The 24,783-nt window shown below is 36.5% G+C and overlaps 1 protein-coding gene across 10 annotated transcripts in view; it reads right to left on the bottom strand.

The window, feature by feature from the left end:
* The window catches only part of rap1gap2a (RAP1 GTPase activating protein 2a), a 116,345-nt gene that overhangs the window by 23,773 nt on the left and 67,789 nt on the right, over window positions 1–24,783 (bottom strand). For 7 of the 10 annotated variants that reach the window (XM_026934707.3, XM_026934705.3, XM_053239591.1 and 4 more), the window contains 2 exons: window positions 14,371–14,455; window positions 3,088–3,123 (listed from right to left, as the gene is read on the bottom strand). In XM_026934707.3, the coding sequence (XP_026790508.1) occupies window positions 3,088–3,123; window positions 14,371–14,455 (121 nt within the window). Of the gene's footprint in view, window positions 1–3,087; window positions 3,124–7,590; window positions 8,160–8,201; window positions 8,795–14,370; window positions 14,456–24,783 lie in introns of those variants that run through there. The other 3 variants (XM_026934710.3, XM_026934709.3, XM_026934711.3) reach the window with 3 other exon arrangements.

Here is a 24,783-nt window from a genome sequence, read left to right as displayed (position 1 = left end):
CACATTAACTTTGTTATATATAGCCAGTTAACATTAGCAAATTGGCTAAACTTACCCCAACATACTTTTTAGATTAGATTATGGCTTCTACAGTGGTAAAGGAGACACCTCTTTTTATATGAGTGTTTGCTTACTTCAGCGTAATGAAACATTTTACTGAGGTAGGGCCAGGGGCCCTCATCCTCAGGTTCCACACTGCAGACTGGTGGCTTATATATCTTCAGTCACCCATGAATAGCTATAACTGAAATGCTTGGATGCTGAACTGAAATAACTGGAGTTTTATATTTGGTTGGAAATCTAATTGAGTAAGAGTACAAGTATTCAATTTCAATAATACTCAAGTAAAATATAAATACAGCAAAATAATACTTAAGTATAAAAATGAAGTACTCAAGTGGTTTCCACCCCTGGTCGAGATATTAGTTGGGAAAGATAAAATCTTATTTAGTGTTCCAAGTCCATAATGCTTTATTGAAAAAAGGTAAACAGAAAAGTTGTAACCCTTTCATTCAAAAAAAAAAAAAAAAAAAACACTAAACTTACAGTTCTGTATCTGTCATTTTGTGACAACGTGCGCTTATCTTTGTACCTGTTTAAACTATTATGCATTTATTTTTGTACCTTTTTTCTGGAAAAAAAACCCTCAATTATAAGGTTCTACACAGAACTGTTAACTGTTAACTAAACAACCCTTGAGGCAGAATATTTTCTTTTCTACCAGTGAAGTAAACTCCTGGAATCTACAACCCTGAAGAATTTAGTTCAAACAAACCTGGACCTGATATGCAGATGCTTAGATGGCTGTGATTAAATAAAGAAGCAGTTGTGTTAGTTTAGGACTGGGAGTAAGTTCTGCAGGCTTGAAGATATCCAGCAGTGGGGTTGAGGGTCCACAGCTCAGGAGATAATACAAGATAATGGTGGGAGTCATCTTCATAAGTGTCTGTTCTAATGCAGCTTATACAAAGCTGCCAAATTTCAGTCTGTGGCCATAGTACAGACACAGCAGGAGTCTGTACTACATGTACCATACCCTCTGAGCTTCTGTGCACAATCATATGCAAGTATATGTTATTTATATAGCATAATATAACTATATAGGACACTAAAAATATAGTTATTTATATAGCATAATGTAACTATATAGGACACTAAAATAATAGTGCTTCAATTTATGTTAGTTAGCTAGAAAAAGTGTTAGGGAAGTTAACATGATCATTAGGGGATGTATTTTTTACTTTCTATGCATCTCTCTCTCTCTCTCTCTACTGCATGTTTAGGAGTTCCTGGATGAGAGCAAGATCCGACACTGGGATTAGCAGGTCGGGAATAACATCATCATCTTAGGTAAATATAAAAGAGAGACAGTGTGTGACAATGGTGGCACATTTGGGCCCATCATGCCAGTCCTGTTAACAGCTTTCATATATCCCAGCTTCGGTCTTTGCTCCATGCATGAATTTGAACTTTGTATAATTCAACATGACGCTAGCTTTCTGGATTGTGTATATACGTGCTATGCTTGCCTATACTTGAACATTTCATCATCTTCTTTGTACCTGTTGATATCAGACAGGATAGTTGCCAGGACACTGTAGGAGTGCCTTTTCTTTAGAAAATCATTCTGTTTTCTCTTGTTTTTGGTTTAGTGAGGAGGAAAGAGAAGAATTTTGGTTTGTGCTTCTTTGTAAAGGGGAAGGTCATTTTAAAACTCTGAGCAAACCTTTGTTTATTATTTTGCCGTTAATCACCTTGATGTTAATTCTCTGGCAGATATCTTTAATATCTAATAGTATGGTATGTTTCATTAAGAACCAAGAAATTAGTAGTATTGATCAGCTTCTTCTTCTCCAATCATTCAACTTTGACTTTCATTTAGTTTTTCATTTTCCTCCTCTTACTGAACACGTCTATATTACATGCAAGTATGATGGCAGACAGCTACACGAACCTCCCGCATACAACACCCAGACACACAGATGTAGAAGCATTAACCTGACCATATCACCCACTTGCAGTGCTGTCTTAACATGTCTACCCTGGCAGTTTTCACTTCTGAACATAAATGACTGTTTTGTGTTCTTAAAAAAATTCATGAATCATTCACAGAGATAAATGCCAGGAAAATTCCCTCTATTCATTAAAAGAACCTCTGATGTCTGATGAAACTCCTTCAACATAATAAATGCCCAGACACCTGAAATTACTAGTACTAGACATTAAAGCCTGGTTTATGCTTCATCAGAACATCTGAAGTGCTTCTGAGAATGGCCTGAAATGAACTCCTAAAAGCCTGGATTATTTATTACTTTTTTACAGTAGGAACAGTAAAAAACAGTTGTTTTATACTTGCATCAGACAAGACATTGTCTTTTTCAACCTGCCTCCCTCTTTACCACCTTCGGAAAAAGCATAAACCAGCCATAAAACAAACTGGGTGGCTGCAAACCTTCACAGAATCCTCCCAGCTTTTAATTTCAAAGAGCTCAGGCTCTTCGATCGTCTACTCAAGAGATGTTTGCCATTGAGCATCCGCATCTGGTCGATATGTTCATCATATGGTACACAGGACAGGATAGCAAGCCTTGCTGATCTCCTCTATGAAAGGAGTGTTCTGCATATCGATCTGGTGTTCTTTCACTACTGGCTAACATGCCCTTTTCCCCCCTCTGGCATACACAGCCGTGTCTGGTAGTGTTGTGTCAGGTCAATGAGTCATCCTTGTTCATGAGCTAAAAAACTGATTTCCAGATCACACCACTAACTAAACACCCACCACAGAGAAATGTACTAGACGGATCAATGGAGCTTTGAAAGAGCTAGTATATTCAGGCTTCCTATGCCATCATTCAATCAGGGTGGTATGGATAGCCTCCCCACTGCTTGCTCAGCTGGATATACCACTTCAACTCTGCCGGCTTTCGAGGACAAAATTGGTCACCTCTTTTCAAAATGACAGGCTTCATGTACACACTTGAGCTAAAAGTCAAGTAAAGCAGAGAAGCCACGTGAAGTGCATGTTGTAGAAGCTTTATCATGTCACAAATTAACCTAATTAACTTGAAGAAATCAACACAATCTCACCTGCATCCTCTCCAGCATGTCGAAGAACTCGGCAGACTGAAAGCGAAAAACAAAGAGGCATTAGAATATGCAAAACATATACACAAATGCATTTCCTGTTAATGTTTGCGACACAGGAGTTTGGGAATGAGAAAGAGCCTTGTGGGAAAATGAGCTTATGAAGCAGTGGCAGATCGAGACAATTTTACATGGGTTGGCAAAGAGTTTTGGCAGGGAGTTCATTCATGCACTTGTATGATTTTTTTAAAATGTTTATATTGTAGTCATGCTTTTGTTGTTGTGTTTGCACCAGTTTCTGTATATCTAAGGCAAATTTATGTGTTAGGTAATGCTCTTATTACAAAAACAATTCACATGACTCAAATTGTAACACCTCCTAGATCCACCCTTATATTGAAGTGATTCTGGACCTCTACCATCTCTTACACTAATATTATCACATAATTCTACCTCCCCTCTCCCCCACCACGGAATAGATCCACCCATAAAATGAAGTGATTCTGGACCCCCTACCACTGCATAGATCTGTCCGCATGATCACAGTATTCTGGACTCTTTACTAGACCCCCTGCCACACTATTGATCTTCTCCTTCTTTGAAATCATTGTAAACCCCATCATCAACCAGTAGATTCACCCCTATTAATAGAGTGATTCTGGACTCCGTACAACCCTATAGATCTGTCCCCTAATGATGTAATTCTAGACCACCTACCATCCTGTGGATCCACTCCATAAGAGATTTGTTCTATTATGAAGTGACTCTCAACCCCCTACTAGCACACAGATATGGCCCTATTACAAAACCCCTACCATCCCATATATCTCCCATTAAGAATTGATTCTGGACCCTTACAACCCCACAGATCACATGTTAAGAATCGACTCTAGACTCATACCACCAAAGGTCCGCCCTTATTATGAAGAAAATATTCATACTTAGTTTATGTTATATATTTTGGCCAGATAGCCTTTAAGAATGCCTTTGACAAAAGAAGAATGTATTGAAATCATTCTCATAGCTGGATCGAGAAGGTCACAATGGACTCTAACAGGAAACATGGCACGCACATCACACACGACACTGTTGCCAAATATTAACAAATTAAAAAAGACTGGAAGTGTTGTGGACCAACCGAGAAGTGAAAGTCCACGAACATCCACTGATGAAGGCACAACCAACGTGGTGCTGGCATACATAGTCACCAATGTATGGAGACTTTGGGGACACCCTGTATTTCAACTACTATTATGAAATGATTTTTGACTCTTATCACTCCAAAAATTCCCTTATTATCTGGACCCCTGCCATCCCATAGATCCAACCCATTTATAAAGTGATTCTAGACTCCTACCACCCCATATATTCCCATTACGAACTGATTCTGGACTCGTACCACCCCAAAGGTCCACCCCTATTATAAAGTATTTCTGGACTCCTACTTGCACCTTAAGCCACCTCATTAGGAAGTGATTCTGGAAGCTCTACCCCTCCATTGATCTGCCCCATCCTACCACAACACTGGTGTACCTCAATTATGAAGTGATTCTAGACCACTACTTCCACATACACACATCAAGCCATATTCTACAGTGATTCTCAAACCCTTACCATACCACAAGAATTGATTCTGGACTCCATATATCACTTCATATATCTGCCTTTATTAGGAAGTGATTCTGGACCCTCTATTACCATATAGATCCACCCCATTATAAGTTGATTCTGGAATCTGGAATAAATGCAGTTGGCTCATTTCCATGATGACCAATTGGTCATTAGTAACCATAGCATCCTCGTGTTATCAGTCACATGTGTTCACGCATCATAGATATGACTAAAAAGGCAGCTGATTTTGTTGTCATTTCTTAAAGAAGCAAGCAAAAGTGATGGGGCATTACAAGATGCTAAAAAAAAGCAAGTGAGGTGTCATTTCTATTTCTGAAACCTGTTTGCACATCACTCACAAAATTCAACTCTGTGCCACAGATGTGCGTAAAACATAGAAAATGTGCTGTTGACTCATCCAGTCCTCCCATGGCATCACTGAAATGTTATGACTGTAATCCCTCATGGTATCCTACTCATCATACCTACACTATTAGCTCTATATGATGGCATTACTGCATGACAGTACTGTATTACCTGACGTGCTTGGAGCACTGTAGTGTCTATAGTTGGACCTTTTGCCTCACCTCTCCCTTGGTGTTCTGGTACCTCATGTTTCACAAATTAAGCACTGTCTAGACCTCTTGCTATCACATAGTTCTGCCTCTAAACTCCTACCATCCTTATGAAGTGATCCTGGACCCCCTACCACCTTGTAGATGTGTTCTTTAATGAAGTGATTCTAGATCCACTATTACCACATAGGTCTGCCACTATCAAGTTAAACCAGGATGTTACACGAACTTCATTATCAGCAGAGCTTTTAGAGGTCTTCCATTGCTTTTGTTGACTTTGCAATTGAGAAGACACTCAGCAGGCAGACAAAAAGACATGTAGTTGTTCTAGAAAATGCTCCCAGCCTTGCAAACAAGCACAGATATTAAATCTGTATCATGTGCACTCCCTGGTTAGGGTAACACTTTTCCCCGGCCTGCATTGTATATACAAGGCATGCAGTGCTTTGCATGGGAAATGTAGTATAAATAACAAAAAGTGGACAATTAACAAAGAACTGATGAAAATAAAAGCTCATATGACAGCATGATGATGTCCTTAATCCACTGAGTAAGAAAGTGTGGCCAAGCAGCTCTCATATGAATACCACTTAAATGGAGTCACTAGTGTGGCTCCAAAGAACATAAAACTAATTTGTTGAAAAGAATCTTGGGAAATCCAATGCTGTCTTACCATGAAGAAAATTCTAAACAGCCCAAGACTCCCATGACAATATTACAGTAGAAATGTTCTTGGGTTCTTAAAGATGCTCATACAAACATTAAAAAAATCCAACTGGTGTCAGGGGTTGTGAGGAGGTGAAGGGGAAAACATGTCACCTGGTTAATAATTAATTCCTTCCAGCTTACTAAGTCAACGAATCAAGACCTGCAAGAAACCGTGGTTGCTTGAATAACCTTGGAGATTTTATCCAACTAGCCTAACTCAGAGAATCAGGATCAAAAAAGGGGCAGATATTAAACACTCCTCATTTCAGACACTCAGAAAGACTGAGAAACAATAGCATTAATGTTACATAGAGATCTACGTTCCAAGTCTCCTTATCTCCACATGCACCCTGTGGACTCTGCGGCTGTTCCACAGCTGATTAATGACACTTACACTGAGGGACTTACTGCAGTGATGCCGAAAAACACACAACAAACTTTTGTTGCTATGCAGACTGCATACAGAATTACATAAAGCTATTGTATTTTATCCAATTCTATCATCATATATCTGTATGCAGTCTGCATACAATTCTATTATCATATATCTGTATGCAGACTGCATACAGATATATAATAATAGAACTGGATATAATACAATAGCTTTATGTAATTACAGAATAATTAGATTAGTATGATTTAGTAATATGATAATAATAACAAGAAGAAATAATAATAATAATGAGCTATAGCTTACAAAATAATGATAATTTCTATCCATGTGTGTGCTAAGTTGCTCCAAAAGACAACATATGTGTCTACTAGCAACAGAGCGTAATGATTGTGAATGCCACAGTGATTGTGAACATCTACTGCCATGGGTTTCAATTAAAATGTCCTGAGTAACCTTTCTGAGTGGAAAATATTTATATACATATAAAAGCAGCATGTAGCAATACACTGAACCAGATCATACATGTCTATAAGTGATGTACTGAAATGAAAATTCTTGGCTGACATCAAAACATCCAAAAACATTCAGGGCACATAGTACCATAAACTGCTGAAACTGGATCAAGTGCTAATTTATAATGGTTTACCCAATATTGGCAAATAAATAAGGAAAAATATCACACAAGTTTTTCGTCAAATCCCTCAATCAGATCATAATAGAACTCCAAAAGAGTGCTTTATTAAATGCGAATGCACTTGTTTGGTGAAGTAGTAACTGTAAGACTGCAATTTACTGTACTGAATTGTCTTACAGTCGATGTTAGTCAGTGTTAGCATCAACTAAAACACAAATGTATGTAGTGTGTTCACAATCAGCTTCTTCCAATGACATCTTGAGTTTTTTTTTCCAATAAAACAAACAACTTTCAGTTCAATTACACCTATTTCTTACTTAATCTTTCTAATTCTAGAGTATACAGTAGTATCATGTAGTTTTCATTTTTAGCCATACTCTATAACTCTATATTCTATATTAAATGAAGTATACAGAGTACAAAACGTATGTACATTAAACAAATAAAATAAAACTTAATATGTATGATAAAGCACAACCAGTAAAACAGTCTGTGTTGGTACAATGGCATATTAATGACTACTAAAAATACTACCTAATAAAGTAATAAAATAGTTCTGTCTCCGGGATTTAAGATAACGTTACCTGAGCCATACTAAGAGCTTCTGTAGTTCATGTCAGGGCTTGAGATGTGGAGCATTTATTACACTGCCTGTATTTACACCGTCTTCAAGCGTAGGCTGAGTTCCTCAGCGGTAAATAGCCATGAGGAACAAATACACACGCACACACACACACACACACACACGCGTGCACACACACACACACGCTTACACTGAACTGCCTCCCACATGAGGGAGTCTGAGAGTGGGTTAAGTTTTTCTATTGCCCTGTGGTGTATTACATAACGCAGTCAGTCGCGAAGGTAGCATTTCTGCACCATGACAACGCTGTTATTGGTAAATGCTTACAATGCTGCTGATACAGTGTAATGAATTTTGCTCAAATAACCTCTCTCGTGTGCTCTCGTGCAGGAGCTTTCTTTCCTCTAAAGCATAATTAAAGCTATAAATAAGCCAATTCATTAGATGTTCCTTTGTGATTCAACTTCTAACTTCCCAGCTACTGATATACACACACACACACACATTCTCTAACCGCTAAACCACTTCACATGAAGTTCACCTTTCGGTTACACACACACAAATACACACTGTCTTTTTCTGGCATGTTGAAGATTACGGATTGTTTCATACCTCCCTGTCGGAGCCGGCCATGTGCTGTTCTTTAGCAGACCCACACACACACACACATACACACAAAGCAGGAACAGGACTACTGGGTGTGTCTGGCAAACCTCTGACACACCATACCACAAACTGGTCCTACTAGTCTGCGTCTGGATATTTGCTCTCACTTCCTTTCTTGCCATTCTTCTCTCTTTTTTCTCATGCAACACATTTCACAAGCATGTTTCTCAGCTTTCAGTGCTAATGTTGGCACGCTGGAGACCTTATCAAGCGCACACACACCCTCCTTTTCCTCTTTCCTCTTTCACAGCCATGGCTTTAAGTTAAGAGTGGTCACCAACTATGAGTGTGTGTGTGGATCATCAAGAATAACACTGCTGTGTGTGTATGTGTGTGTGTGTATGTGTGTGTGCGTGCACAATCCTTGTCCTAATTTTCCTAACGACATTTGCTGTTACGTTCACTTAGCCGTATATTATATATTATAGTATATTAGTATAGAATTCTATAGCAAACAGCAAACAGCAAACCTAGTCACATGACTTGTCACCTTATTGTAGTTCCCCAGATTCTAATCACAACCACCTGATTGCAAACAGTATACACATTTTTTTTTTTTTTTGCCTAGCCTAGCTAAATCTATCCACCAATTGTCTGATACTTTGACTGTCTATGGACTTAGGGTGTTTTCACACTTGTCTGCAATCAGGACTGAGTTTGGGCTCGTTTGAGGGCGGGGCCTATAATCGGACGTTTGCGTTCACATTGAAGAATTTCTTCCAAATTGTACATTGATTTTGCAATTCCATATGTCACTTTTGTGCAAAAATAGTAGGCACTTGGTTCATCTGTTTGCTGTTTTTTATTATTTTCCTGTAACACTCAAGCGGCAAAGAGCGTCCCTTTTCGGATGCACGGCATGTCATTGTGCACTAATATCTGCAAACATGGATATATAAATCCATATCATATAAAAAACATTGTTTAGCCATGTAGGCAAGAACAAGATGTGCATTTTGTGCAAAGCTCTCAATGCAAGCACTTGCACTACAAAAGTGAATTAATTACAGCCATCCAGTGTTATGAAATTCTGGTCTTATATATGGATATCTATATCTCTTTCCCTTGCATCACATGGTTCGGTTGAAACAAACCCCAGACCACTGTTTTCAACAGGACCAGGGATTAGTACTCTGAACCACTCCAGACATCTGGCCCCAAGTTGGAAAAAAAAAAACGCAAGTGTGAAAACGACTTTAGATTAGACTTTAGGCTTGCCCTTTTGGATTTTTTTTTCTGCTTTGTTTCAAACACTGTGCACCTGACAGGTGAAAAAAAATCACTGCTGTAGCCAGACCTAATTAACGTGTGTAAAAAAAAAACCCTACAGGTCACATTGTATTACAGATTCAGATGGTAAAGGTATTGGGTTTTAAATATTCACAAAAATATTCACTTATATTCAGGTGCAGAAAATGAAATTCAATTCAGCCACACATCTTAGAGAAAAAAAAACAGAAAACCTATTATAAGTCTATACTTACTTTGAGAGAGTGTATGCTATCTAGGTCTCTAATATTCAAATCTATGATAATATAATAATATCACAAAATATTTTAAACTATGCTTATTTTTTAATAAACGGAGTAGTCTGAGAAGACTTTGTCATTTATAGTGCAATCATGTCAGTAAACATTAGATGACTTCTCAGAAATGTTTCTTCTCAGAAAGGAGCTGTTTCTAAGGAAACACATATAACACCTAAACATCTTTTACTGCTTCCAGATGCAAAGATAAACTACTCTTAATATTTAATACACTGTCAAATGGTTGCATGAATTTAAGTTGTCTGCATGCAGATGTATATTTTTAGTAACATTTACTCATTGTTTCTTTTTCTTATTATATTAGCTTAATTATATCAGTTAGAGTTTGCTTCAAGTGAGTAATTCTAAACATATCTAATGTTCCATCTACTTGAATAAATTATGTTGATGAAGTCACAAATAAAGTCACTGCCATGAATAACATTAACTTAATCTGGTTGCATCTAGTTGCAATGTGCCGAGATGGAGGAAATGGATGCTCAATTATTTATAATGGACTTTAGTTTGTTTAAGTATGCTTATTTTAAATTATTTCATAATGGCTTACTCTGGTTGAACCGAAAAAGTATCTAAATTGAACAGTCAAGTTAAATTTAATAATGTACAATTAAACCAAGGTCACATTTATTTTTCTTTCAGTGTACTAGAGAGTGATAGAGGGTTTGATAGACAAGTATAGAGTTAAATACTGACAATACACTCCTAACTGCTGTAACTGTGCACACCACTAATACTGTATCAGTCCAGTTTGTTTACAACGTGATGATTTACAAAACTCACACCTCACAACTCCTACATCCTGCAGGTAGGATATAAACAGACACAGTGATATCACTATTAATTGTACGATTATGATGCTGTTAATTTTTAACACTACAATGAGAACTTTACATTTCACTCATAGGAAATTCTGAAATGTTTCTAACTAAAGATTCAGTAAGTGGTGGCTTCAGTAAGAGATTTCATTTTCGTCACATGATTTCATAATTATTTCTAATGATTCTAAAGGCTTTATTTATAACCAGGCTATAAAATAGTCCAATTTAACTTGAGGTAAAAGGGTCACGACTTCACGGGTCAAATTAATTTACTTTCAATGTTATACTGTGATGAATTAGATCTCTCTCTCTCCCTCTCTCTCTGTCTGTCTTTGTCTGTCTGTCTGTCTGTCTCTCTCTCTCTCTATCTCTCTCTCTCTCTCTCTCTCTCTCTCTCTCTCTGTCTGTCTTTGTCTGTCTGTCTGTCTGTCTCTCTCTCTCTCTATCTCTCTCTCTCTCTCTCTCTCTCTGTCTCTGTCTTTGTCTCTCATTATTCTGACTCTGTCTGTCTCTCTCTTTCTTAGTCTGCCTCTCTGTCTCTCTCTCTCTATCTCTCTCTGTCTCTTTCTTTCTCTCTCTGTCTTTGTCTCTCATTATTCTGACTCTGTCTGTCTCTCTCTCTCGCTCTCTCTCTCTCTCTCTCTCTCCCCATTTTCATTTTTGATCAGCTCTGACATATAGTATCAAGGTGACACCACTAAGTAACCCCCGTTTCTGATCTACATACACCTCACAGGATACTTCTTTCTTGTTTAGACTTGATGAATGATTGGTGTTCATCAGATTTTATACCTTTACTATAAAACTATAAAAAAAATAGTATGTATACTTGTTTCATGTATAATTGTTTGTGACATGGATCACGCAACAAGTGGCAACAAAATGTAACATGCCAGTAGCATACACCAAAGTTAATCATCTAGCCTAATCTCACAAATATCAAAGTTATCAAGTTTAATTAGTAAATTAATCAAATAGATTTAAAACAAAAATCTTTGTCCCCCAAAACAAACATCTAATTTGAGCTTTGTGGCAAAACATTAAGGGCCGTATTCAGAGGTGAGTAAAGTGTGCATAATGAGGACCTAATAAAGAAACTGAACACATTGTTATTGCACAAAGGTTAAGCATATGGGCAGAGTTTGCAGAAAAAATGACATGCTATTCTAACCTTGAACTTAAGCACATTTTTCTTGTATAATACTGGCTTGAGAGAAGAACATGTTAACGGTTAATTAATTGATAAAGCCAGAAATTGTCATGAATAAATTACGATTAATTGTGCAGCTCCATTCCTTTATACTACAAACACCCTCTGTGTTGAGAAATGTGAAGCAGACTGTGATCCCACCAAACCTGCATTTTTCAAAGGCTGTGGCACAAAAAAGGTCGAGAACTGCAGCTTTAAAAAACACCAAGGATTTCAATCAACTCAAGACCCTGAATACAAAGGAAATGGAGATGCGTGGTGAATTAAATTGAGCCAAAAAGCCATAAAAAAATGAAACTCAAAGCCTGGCTCGATGACCTTCAATGAACGAACAAATAACTTAGACCTTAAATTTAATGCATAGAATATATTCATATATATGCTAAGGTCAGTAACAATGTCAATGAAAGTGAAATGTCTGTTATGCATTATGAATTATTAATGTAATACATTATAAGCAGTACAATGCTAATGTCAAATACTCAGTACTAATCAAATACTGTATTATGTTTAATCATAGCCACACTGAGACATGTCATTAATTTTCTTAATGTCTTGTAGCATGTATTTTCTACAATACATACATATTTTATAAAGATAATTATTTGTATGAAATATAATTATCAATAATAATAATAATAATAATAATAATAATAATAATAATAATTATTATTATTATTGTTGTTGTTGTTGTTGTTGTTGTTATTATTATTATTATTATTATTATTATTATTATTATTATTATATGTGTATTAGAATGTACGTATGTATGTATAACATATTTATGATAATTTATAAGTAGCACCGTGAGACAGCTCTAAGTGAGACTTTTTAAAAATAATTATATTATGTAATTTTAAGTTTTTTTTCCATGTCCTTTGTAACATGACAAGCTGTTTTTTTTCTTATTAACCTCAAGAGAGGCTGGTGAGGGAAAGACTGTTTATAGCTGCTATAGTGTAAGTGAGAACAGGAGCTAACTTGTTTCACTGATGTTCCATAACATTAAATGTAACTATAAATGGAAAAAAGTGTAAGTAATTGTAATTATTGGCAAATAAGAGGAATTAAATGCTTCAGGATGCTGTTACAGGAAAATAATCAACTTTGGCCAACATCACAAAACATCTGTAACAGCATGCCCTGTTGTGTTTTAGTTACATAACGTATAATAAACGTAGCTTATAAAGCATAATGCAATGTCATAAATAGTTACAGCAAAGTGTATAATGCCTTGTATTCATTATAACGTGTTATGAACGTGTTCAGAGTTCATTATACTGTGGACTTCATAGAAAGCACTACCCTAATGTGAACTCTAGCAGTTATCTCAGCACACTTACTGAGTTTTATAGTTTATAGCCTTGGATCAGGATACATGACACTCCCGCTGAACCTGTCATCATGCTGCAGTGGGACGGCCGTCAGTGAAATACGATTTTTACAGTGTTAATAGTGCAAAACAGGTGCACCATGCTGTGATGTGAAGAGTGTGTGTGGTTTTTTTTTTCTTTCTATTTTTTTTTCTTTCTAGCAAGGACAAAAGAAAATTGTCCGTATAAAAAACAGCTTCCATGCAGCTCACGGTTTGAGTAAAAAAAAAAAATGTTCAGAATAATCACTGTGGGAAATGAATGTAGGCAATGAAAATGATTTACTTTTCTACTGCTGGGTTTCCGTCATGGCTTTACAAGAGATATATTGATTTGGACAGCGTGTGTGTGTGATGGATTGTATATAGGATGTGTCAGGATATGTCTGTAAGAGGGTGTGCATTTTGTGAGAAGCAAATAATAGGAATAAATGTCAGTTTTGATCTTGTGGAGACATGTGCTTGGTCCATATCAAGAAAAGCAACAATAATTTTCCGACAATAATCGCCCAACTAACATTAACAGGCAACCGATTTTGGTCTGTTGTGTAATGTTAGACGGAAAAGCTTCAAGAACTTTCTGGTAACTTTATGAGTATACTATATCAGTGTTTATTTTTAAGTAGGATGCAGGGATCCTCAGATATCTGTGATTTTTTTTTTTTTTTGACGGGCTATTTGTCATGTTAAATGAGCATATCTCAAACCTCAATGCAACTTGGACCGGATGTGTTCAAGAACAAAGCTCTAGGGCTCTAATGATTAGGCAAAATATTATTGTACACATTTAAATAATAGTCTACTAAGGGGGTCCGTGGTATTTATTTTAACGTCCCAGGCTACAAAAAGTTTGGGAACCCATGGCTTTAAATGATGCTGCAAATTAGACATATAACAACGCATAGTTTGTCTTTCAATGCTCTTATAAATTGTAAAAAAAAATGTTTTTATATGTTCAAGACATCCTTGAAATGTTCTAAGGTCAGGGGAAAGGACAGCCTTTGTACACTTTTCATAGGATGTCCTGATGACGCCATGTTGTTAGCTAGACAGGGTTTATGTAAAAAATTAAAAGATGCAGGAGATTTTAATAAGAAATAACACTTTTTATTATGGAATAATAAATTGTGTGTGTGTGTGTGTGTGTGTAGCTGACTACTGCACTCACCTTCATAGTGGGTGGCGCAGTGCGTGGTGGTGATGGTGGACATTCTCCCAGAGAAACGTTCGAGATGGTCAGCAGCTCTTGCTTCCTGCAACACACACACGTAGGCGCTTTTAGATGGCACTCAGCCATTATTGAGCAGTGAAATACAAACACACACACACACACACACACAGAGGATGTGCAATGACCTTCTCAGAATCTGATGACCAGGACATGGAGGTACTTCAGGAGACTGAGGTGATAATCTTTAAAAGAGCGGTTTTCCGAGTAGAACCACATTAGAAAGTAAAGTAAACTATCCAAAGAGCCCTTGAGGAACCCTTATTTCTGAGAGCATGGAGTAAAATGAAAGATCATCTTCAGTCTTATTCTGGCAAAAATCTAGCTACAGTAAAAAAAGAAAACAAAAAACCCAGAATACTAACGTAGTGTCTTGTAAATATTAGAGATGGCCCCAATCCGAGAGCCAGGATAGGTACCGGACTGATACCATCAAAAATGGTGGATTGGATATCAGAGAAAAAAAAGAATTTGATTAGATCCTGATACAAATGGAAAAGATTGGAACTGGATTTAGATAAGATTTTTTCAACAGGAAATGTTTACATATAAAGAGACTTGATTGTTATTTTTTTGTTAGGATTGATTTTTATTATATTTATTATTATTATTTTAATATGTACATGATTTTTGTGTGAAAGCTGGAGTTACATGTACGCTGGATTTTAAGCTATGAATTCATTCCTGGATTTTTTAAGTGCATCAGATAAAAAAAATTATTTTAAAGGTTAGTAGTTATGAAAGAAAAATGTCGAATATGTAACGATATTGACTGATCCTCCAGGTTTCATTATTAGTATTAGAAATGAAAAAGCGATATCATGCCATCTCTAGCAAAAGGACATTTCAAAAGTCCACACTAAAACTCCTACCTCCATCCCTGAAGCCCACACAAATTAAAATAGAGAAGAAAGGACGGGAGAGGTTAAAAGTCATTAGCTGCACTGTCCATGTCTCCGCATGTCCAAAGGACTCAGACTTGTCATTGTGTACACCTCTGTCCAGTTTGGTAACTAATCAATGTGTCCTTATGTCATCCTTTTCTTTCTCCTGTGACCTTGTGGAATCTCGTCATGCTGAGGCTTTTGCTTTGTTAGATTTATGAATATGTTTTATGAATCACAGCATAATGTTCCTGATTTATGAATATGTTTATTTCACCTGACCTAACCTGCTTTTAGCAAAGCCCTCGTCTGTGCTTTTGATTTGTAAAAGAAATATACATCCCCTTTTCTCTTTTCATAAAAAAAATAAAAGAAAGAAAGAAGAAATTCTTTTTATTTTCTTCTGAGTTATTTATTTATTAAAATGTTGAAGTATGTTGTAAAACTTTCAAAAGTAAGATTTTGGATGTAAATATTTCCAGTATGTTGTAAAGTAGTAAAGTTTTATAGTATTGTAAAGTTTTGAAGTATTTTGTAAAGTAGTACAGTTTTGCAGTGTGTTGTAAAGTTGTAAAGTTTTGTACTGTTTGTAGTATGTTGTAAAGATTTGTAGTATCTTGTAATTTAGTAAGATTTTGTATTATGTTGTAACATAGTAAGATTTTGTAGTATGTTGTACAGTAGCAAAGACTTGTAGTATGTGCTAAAGTAGTAAGATTGTGTAGTATCTTGTAAAGCTTTGCAGTAATGTTTTTAGCTTGTCTGTAGTATGCTGTAAAGATTTGCAGTATTTTGTAAAGTAGTAAAGTTTTTAAAGTATGTTGTAAAGTATTGAATTATTTTGTAAAGTAGTATAGTTTTGCAGTATGTTGTAACATTGTAAAGTTTTGTACTGATTGTAGTATGTTGTAAAGATTTGTAGTATGTTGTAAAGTAGTAATGTTTGCAGTATGTTGTAAAGTTGTAGCATTTGTACTGTTTGTAGTACATCGTAAAGATTTGTTGAATTTTGGAAAGCTTTGTAGTATGTTGTAAAGTAGTAAAGGTTTTAAGGTATGTTGTAAAGTTTTATATTATACTGTAAAGTTGTGTAGAATTTTGAAATGTTTTGTAATATGTTGTACAGTTGTAAAGGTTTGTTGTAAAGTTGCTGAATAGTTTATTATAAATAAGACCATCATATAAGGTGTTTGCTATTGCGTCTTCCTATTCCTTCTTTCCTCCCTTTTTCATCTCTCTCTCTCTCTCTCTCTCTTTCTCTCTAAGGAGTGGCTTTAATAGTCCAATATTAATTGAACTTCATATACTGCTAAGAAAGTCCTTATTGTTATTGAGGTGGATGGCCATTTAAAATAAATACATAAATTAATAAATGATTAAAAATACATACATATATCCTGCTGATCTATAGATAAATAGAGAAATAGAAGACAAGGTATTATAGTTCCTTACAGGAACATGATCACACATGAAAAGCACTTCTCTTAGCCACAGACGAGCATGAGACGGACTGGCCCAAAGTTTAAAATTAGACACACTCATGTTCCCATTAACAGGAAATGGGAGACCTTGTTTGGTGTCTGAGGCCTGAAGTTATTCACCATTAGGCTCTCGAATCACACACCTGAGAGAGTCATAAAAACCTGACGGAAATGAAAACTGAAATCTCACGCAATTGAGTCGAAATTCTGCATTTATCACCGGCTATAATTACACGGTACGGCATAACTGGTAACAAAACATACCACGGTTACACAAAAGAGTCTGCAGACACTCAACCAACAGTAAACTAATAACAAATTTTATGAGAGCATTCCAGAAATTATTACCATAAATCCCAGACATCGGCCTACAGAAACAATTGCACTTTATTGAATTACTGAACCGCTGACTTGATCGAGCTTTCACTGCCAAAATGAATGCGGTGACACAGCAAAGTCGACGTTTACACCTCTGGAGGATTTGGCTGGTTCTGTGCCGGTGACCTGGATATGATGAGACTCAATGGAGCCTAATTTCCATGTGGAGAGAAATAAATTGGCAGTGAGACTTCTCACTCTTCACAGTTTATTTCTCTCATACGTGGCCAGAATCCTGAAACAGTTCACTCCATCCAGGAAAAGTCAGAAGGATTCGGTCCAAAACGCTGCTTCTGTAGCTGATGCGTGCCAAAGATTTACGCTCAGCATCGGGAAACATGCGAGTTTAAAACCTCATTCATAATTTCTATAGTGAATGGGATTATTAGTGAAAATGCAAGCGGTAAAACTTCCAAGACTGATGTACCATGAGGGATGAGATTTATATAAACAAACATTGACAATAGTAATTTGTTTTAATTTGCCAAAGCCACCAATCAGAGATGCCATAGCTAAGATGGAAAGTAGCTAAACAGCTACTGCATTTAACATAAAACTAGCAAATGAAGCTATGAAACGCAGCTGCTTTCGTCTTTGCTGTTATAACGTTGCCTTTATCCATGAGCCTTGCGGTTGAGAGCTCTACCGTTCGGCGCGATTTCCAAATAGTCTCACAATGATTATACAGTATTTTCCAACAACGTAATTGATTAGTTGGTCCTTTGCTTCTGTCCAGGACATGTTGAGATGCATTTGCATTCATACTACAGATGTAAGGTAGCCATATCCCAGACCACGTTAGAATGTGGTTTGAGTGATCGGATCACAATGCGCCTTCCAGAACGCATGTTAATGCCAAGTGTGAATAGAGCCATAGACACAAGTGTAAATTAGCAAGGCTTATGATTTAGCTAGCTGACAACTGTACGTCTTTTATGTGAACAATGTAAAGCCAGGATCATTATAGGATGCACCAGGGCTGTATTCATGAGGTGACAATATTAGAGTGGGACAGTAAGCAAAAACTTATAAACACCATAAACACTGGTGTTGTTAGCTATCCGACTGAAAAAGAGTAACAGAATTGTACAATACCATAAAAACCACCAGTGCATGAATGCAAAAGCACTAACACTGACAAAATTGTGCAAAGTTTGTGGAAATTAGTTGGACGCGTAGGTGTTTTTTTTTTTTTAAAGAGGACTCTTCGGGGTCCGAGAAGCATAGCCAGGTGGTCCATCTTTTTTTTTCTTTTTTTAATAAATAATTCAAAAATAAGTCTGTCTATAAATAATGTCAACTTGTATGTAAAATGTAATGACAATTTCAATAAAATTTGTTCTATGAGTGAAAAATTCAGGTGTGAAAAGTTGTATGGCTGCAGTATAAGACCAAAATATTACTGCACACATTTAAATAATATGCCTAATATTATAGATGGATTATATTAGGTATTAGGAAAATATATCTGTACTGAGGGAGTCTGTGGAATATTGTCACAGTTAGAGAATTGATTCGAATTGATTTATTCACAACAGTTGCATCTCAAATGGCATACTACGCATGATATTTACTATACTGTATGTAGCTGACTATATAGCACCTGAAGTACCTTTTTGTATTAATGTCAGAATTTATGATTACCAATATTATGGCAGGTCACCATGACTGGAATCAAGGTCACTCAAGTTTGTACACAGTATTCTTCCAGCTTTGGCTTTCCTTTGCTCTAATGCATTTAGAATATCAAGCAGTATAAGGATTCACCTTTTTCTCGCTCATTAAGGACCTCATTAAGCATACCTTTACACACCGGCATGTGAAAGTGCCAACTGTGACTATGTGTGTGTGTGTGTGTGTGTGTGTGTGTGTGTGTTTATGCTGCAGTGCGACTGTCCTTGTGTCTGCTTCTGTGGTAATTAGGCAGACTCTGCGTCATGGTCTCACTTTGAGATGAGAGGGGACAAGCGGACGCAGGATGACAAAGAAAAACAGAGAAGGAGAGGTAGAGAATAAAAGAGAGAGTGAGACAGGCACGGGAGTAAGAGAGAAGAAGAAAGAAGAAGGAGTGAGACAGAAGGTCTGTGGATCAGGCGGAAACTATTAAAACAAGACCAGACACACACAGGCTTATTGCTGGATACAATTGTATTACTGGCAACTGGACCAAATAATCCACTTCAGATTAATGCCATGATAAATTCTTTACAAGATCAGAGCTATTTTTATAGCCTATTTTCCTGACTACAGCTGAAGAAGGGATAATAATAAAACATACATACATAAATACATATCTGACTGGGAAACAAATAAATCTGATCAGTTATTGGACAGATTTCAAATTAGCCTCAGAAACTAATGAGCAGTAAAATGGTAAAATTAGTTTTACCACTGACTATAGAACACATCCGGACTCTCTTAAGACCTGGAAGAATAGAGCATTTTTTTTATTCCACAGCTAAATTCTCAATTCTGATTGGTCAGAAGGTGTTAATTAATTGTCTATAACAATAAGGTTTATATTAATTCCCTTGTTCTAATACAATATCATTTAACTTGCACAGGGATTTGTATGACAGACACTTCATATCAATTAAAAAGTGCTTAATTTCAATGTTTTCCATGAGGAGAGGTTTATTTAGTATTTATGGAATGAGTCTCCAGTGCCAACAAGCTGTACATTTTCCAACAAGCCTTCAGGACAGAGGAGTGTGCATTATTTGTCTTATTAACTTCAAAAGAAAGCAAAGAGAGGCTAGTGAAAGAATGACTGTTCATAACTGCTATAATAAATAATAAAATATTAATAATATAATATAGTAAGTAATAACAGGAACTAACTTGTTTCCACAACATTAAATGTACCTATAACTGGATAAAAAGTATGTCTTGTTCATTAATAAATAATAAATTGTTAGTGTTAGCAAACAATTATGGTATAAGAGGAAGAAAACATTTTGGGATGTGCTGTTATAGGGAAATATTTAACTTCGAAGCGGTAAAAGTAAGTCCACTTCACATCGTTACAGTCCGATCCAGAATTATTGGCACCCTTGGTAAAAAAATAAAAAAGAGTAACACAGCTGATGAAAACTCTTTGACAGACAATATGAGAGAAAGCTAACCTTTAATTGAAGTAAATTTATTCTAAAAAAAACATGTACTGGGTCATTTCCTGTAATGTTTGATGAGTGTATAGAGCGAGGAATCTGAGACGCTCCTCAATCCAAAACGTATCCAGGGTCTGAGATCCTTTCTTGTGGATGCTTCTTTTCAGCTCATCATAAAATTTTTTTTAATGGGGTGAGCATTCTTTCACTTCACCATTATGTAATCAAGTGAGAAATAAAAGTGCTACACTGTGCTGTGTCAAGTTTTTATAATGTGTCAGATGGAATAAATCAGGATTACACAATGTTGATGCGACACTCACGCCTGAACTCGTCGCACTTATGAATCTCATCTCAGATTCAACATGCTGTTGTGTATCTGATTCTTTAATTAGACATGATTCAATACTATCCCCATTTGCGGAGCAATTATAATTGCCTAATGTTCCGGCTCCGTGTCTCTGTGTCTACTGTATTGATTACACTTTGGAGAGACTGAGGCATTGAGAGACACATTTCAGACACTGTGTATCAAACACATTACATGATGTAAGAGTGAACGTCGGGGTGGGGGGGGTTTAAAAACAAGAAAATGAGGAAAGTTATTAAGGAGGAAAAAGCAGCAATTTACTAATTAAACTTTAATTATGATGTTATTTCAGATGTGATACGTGTCTGTTCTGAAATTCGATAATGAACTCCAACGTCTCCAGCCACAACAATTAAAGCTCTCCACTAATGGACTAACATCTTAATGGACTTCATTCCTTCACTAATGGACGTAACAGTGCACCGGCAAGAGACGAAGAGGTAAACACATCTGCCCTCTTCTGTGTCCAGGGGCTGGCTGGCTGGTTCATACACAAAGTTTTTGCTCCGTCATTCTGGTGCAACGCAGCACATGAATCCTAGAATCAGTGGCACATCCATCATTCGTGCTTCATAAGCTTTCTGTTTTCTGGATTACTGTCACTGTCAATGCGCCACATGCCACAATAAACAGATAATCCACACACTGAGACAGTTCCTTATCGTTATTGCAGCAAGGCATTATGGGAAGCATTAATGCCATTTTTCCACAGTGTCAGAAAATGACAAGAAACTGATGACGCAGCACAGAATGGTAAATTGAAAACAAACAGCTAGTGTCTTTGTAATAAATTCTTGGTTCTTTGCTTCTTGTTAGTCAGGGGGTCACAGGGGGCATTGCGCAGGGCTTCCATACTAACGTCCAGCTATTTATAGAGAGAAATTTGGTGCGCAGCCAGTCTCCACTGCAAACAGCCTTAATGGGTCATTAGTATGTGATGCCTTTAATGTCCATGAAGAAAACCAGCCCATGGTTGGTTGTAAAGGACAATCTTACATAGCTTTTTATTTTGTAACATGTGATTAGTGGCAGGACGCAAATACGTCAGCATAGCACGGTATTTATTTTGGGAAATCCACAAATCATTGTCAAAGTTCCAAGCAGGAGACAACATTAAGCAAGGGCAAGCTGTAAACAAAACAAAAAACCAGATGAGGGTCATAACCAGGAAGTGTAACACTACACAAACCTCATAATGCAAGGCTTAGACATAACAAGAGGTGCACAATAAGACTTTGCTCTGAGACAGCAGCGTATATATTATCAACCTATTTGAAAAGCTTAACACAAAACAGACAGCCACGACTGGGTAACACACACACACACACACACACACACACAAAAGCAATTGGTGATGGAAACAAAAGCATTTGACGTGAATTTGACAAAACAACATAAAAGCAGGAGAGGAACTTGTGACCTATATCTATGTTTAATTGTTTGCTTATGCATAAAAACCAAATATATCCATGTAAATTTTTAATTTATGCATTTATGCCATCGTATATCTGCATATTTGTCAGAATATATGTAAATTACCAATGTCCTCACATGGTACTTTCCACATTTAAAACTGAAACTCTCTCACAACAATATACAAGCTACAAGCTACAGTGCAAACTGCTTATAAAGCATGCGAGAAGTCTGACTACATGGTGACAGGCTACCAATGAGAGGAAAGAGAGAAAGAAGAACTGAATTAACAAACAAACAAGAGTCTGTGAATGAAAGACACAATATTCAGGAATCATATTTTTTTCTTGCTGGACAAGTAAACCATTTATTTGTTTTCTAATTAATTGGAAAGCTTGTCGTCTGATTTATCCTCATTGTGGAATTTGTATCTTTACCCAGTTGCAAAGTTATATGCTAAATATATAACAATATTGTGATACTAGTGTGTTGGTGTATTTCTGTCTATTTTTGTAACATCAAATAAAATTTCATCCATCGATCTGTGTCTTTTACCAAACAGATGTGATAGTTTTTTTTTTTTTTTTTTAAATCTCACTATAGCAAGCCAGCGAGAGCTACCATGCTAGCTTAATACTTTTGGAGATACATCTTTTCGGAAAGTGTACCCCACTGGCAGTAGTGCGCTGTTCGTTTACAGCAGTGCAGCTCATTCCTCTTAACGCAGGTAGCTAGCTAAGGTTAGTCGACTAGTTCATTCTGTAGAATATGTGCTGTTTATGCTAGCATAGGATGAGAACAGTAAACTCAATAAATGTGACAGTTACATTGAGGTGTAAAATAAAGATAGATTAATATCATAACCCTTCTGTAATACCAAAAGTAGCTGATTATTTATATTCTGAGGGTCACAAATATTTGCATCACACACTACCATAGTAAATAATGTCGTAGTATAGCTTTGGTGTTCTAACTATTTATGTATACTACTTCTCCTTCTATGTTAATTCTCATCGAACGTGTATTACAGTGTGAGATTAATTCACGTGGTGCTGCACAACCCATGTTCTGACAGAGAGGGCGACATTTCAAACGTTATATTCAGGAGCTTTAAAACAAATTCAACTGCACAAATTAGTCCAGACGCCTACTTAATACCTCTTCAACAATCTTTTTTCCCATGAATATTCAATTACATTAAGTTGATTTCATGCTTTTATCTCCTTTCCCAATATTATTTTCTGTCCTTTAAATATGTAGTACTACTTATGCTTTAAGAAATAACCCCACATACTAAGTGCTTAAATTCTAACATTCCTACTAATTTTTATTATTTTTTTTTTATCATCGTCTTCTACACATTTACACATTCCACCCCATTAAGCAAAATTTTACATTTTATAATTTTGCTGACACTAGAGCTAATCTTTCCTCCATATTTTCAGATTATACATAAATGTTCCTTTGAAATCAGTATTTGGCCTAATTGCTTGCACCATATAGGTATTAATTTTTTTTTTTTTAAATTGCTCAAGGTCAAAAAGACACCACAAACAAGGAGCAACCCCAATAACAATATCAAAAACACATCTATACACACTAATTATATTTGCTTTACACAGAAATTAAAAGGATTTTTTTTAAATAATTACTGACAAAACACCTAAAGTGAAGAGATCAATAGAGAGTGCCATTAAAACATTTTCCACACTGGTTCCCTGCTGAGTAACAAGAACAATCACCGCTGGCAGAAGCCACTCAATAAGGGTGAGCAAGGTCACACGTCTAAAGAGCTAAAACGGTTGTGTAAGTAGTTTTTTTGTTTCGTTGCTGTGCTCTATTTGACCGTTGTTAGAATCATGGAGAGCATGAAAGGAACACAGGGACAACCCATGCTGCTGTTCATCACACCATCACGATATCACTGCATGCACTCTCTCACAAGACCAGCTGCACTTTGAGGATGTTTTATGGTGCACTTTGCAGTGATTCGAGTGAATGTTAAGGACCAATATGGCAGCCGGTGTCATTAGATTGTGGCAACGCAAAAGAGCTACACGCTTTATGTGAAACACACCAACAGACACAAGGGAAATAAACATCAGCTGTTTGAAATGTAGTAAAATAGCATACATTTATACTATATACTGTACCACCCTGTATATACTGTATACTGCATACTATTCTTCATTGTTGTAAGTGTTAAAGTGTGCAGGATGCAAGAATGCTCAATCTGTCACTCAAATTAATTTGAATTAGACTGCTTAATTTTTTTTTTGTATTTTCAGTTACTGTGGCCAATTATATGTGTTTATTAGGGGCTAATAATACTACTAATAATAGAAAAGCATTCACCACATCAAATCCTCACCATGCCACAGCCGTCCATAGCACCATAGTCCATGAAAGCAAAATTGTCTGTGCTTTCTGGATGGTAAGGAGGGCATACTCTCTTTCCCCTGTCAATCACAGTAACGCTAGACAATCATGCGCATCTGTGAGCTCATGTATGAGGAAGAGGGTAGATAGCGCTTTCCTCCGAGTGTGTTATGCTGCCCTGTGACGCAGCATGAGCAGCAGTTTGAATAGATGTGGTCGGCTGCTTCACATGTCCCGGAGGACACATGTGTTAATGAAATTATGAAAACCTTATTTAACAAAAAAAAAAGTCCCAAGCGTAAGAATAGGCCAAGTGTCAAGTACATTTTTAATACAGA

This window comes from Pangasianodon hypophthalmus, chromosome 14 (assembly GCF_027358585.1).
Source record: "Pangasianodon hypophthalmus isolate fPanHyp1 chromosome 14, fPanHyp1.pri, whole genome shotgun sequence".
NCBI lineage: Eukaryota > Metazoa > Chordata > Actinopteri > Siluriformes > Pangasiidae > Pangasianodon > Pangasianodon hypophthalmus.
The sequence above is the reverse complement of the archived record's forward strand: the minus strand, read 5'-3'. Positions and strand labels throughout refer to the sequence as shown.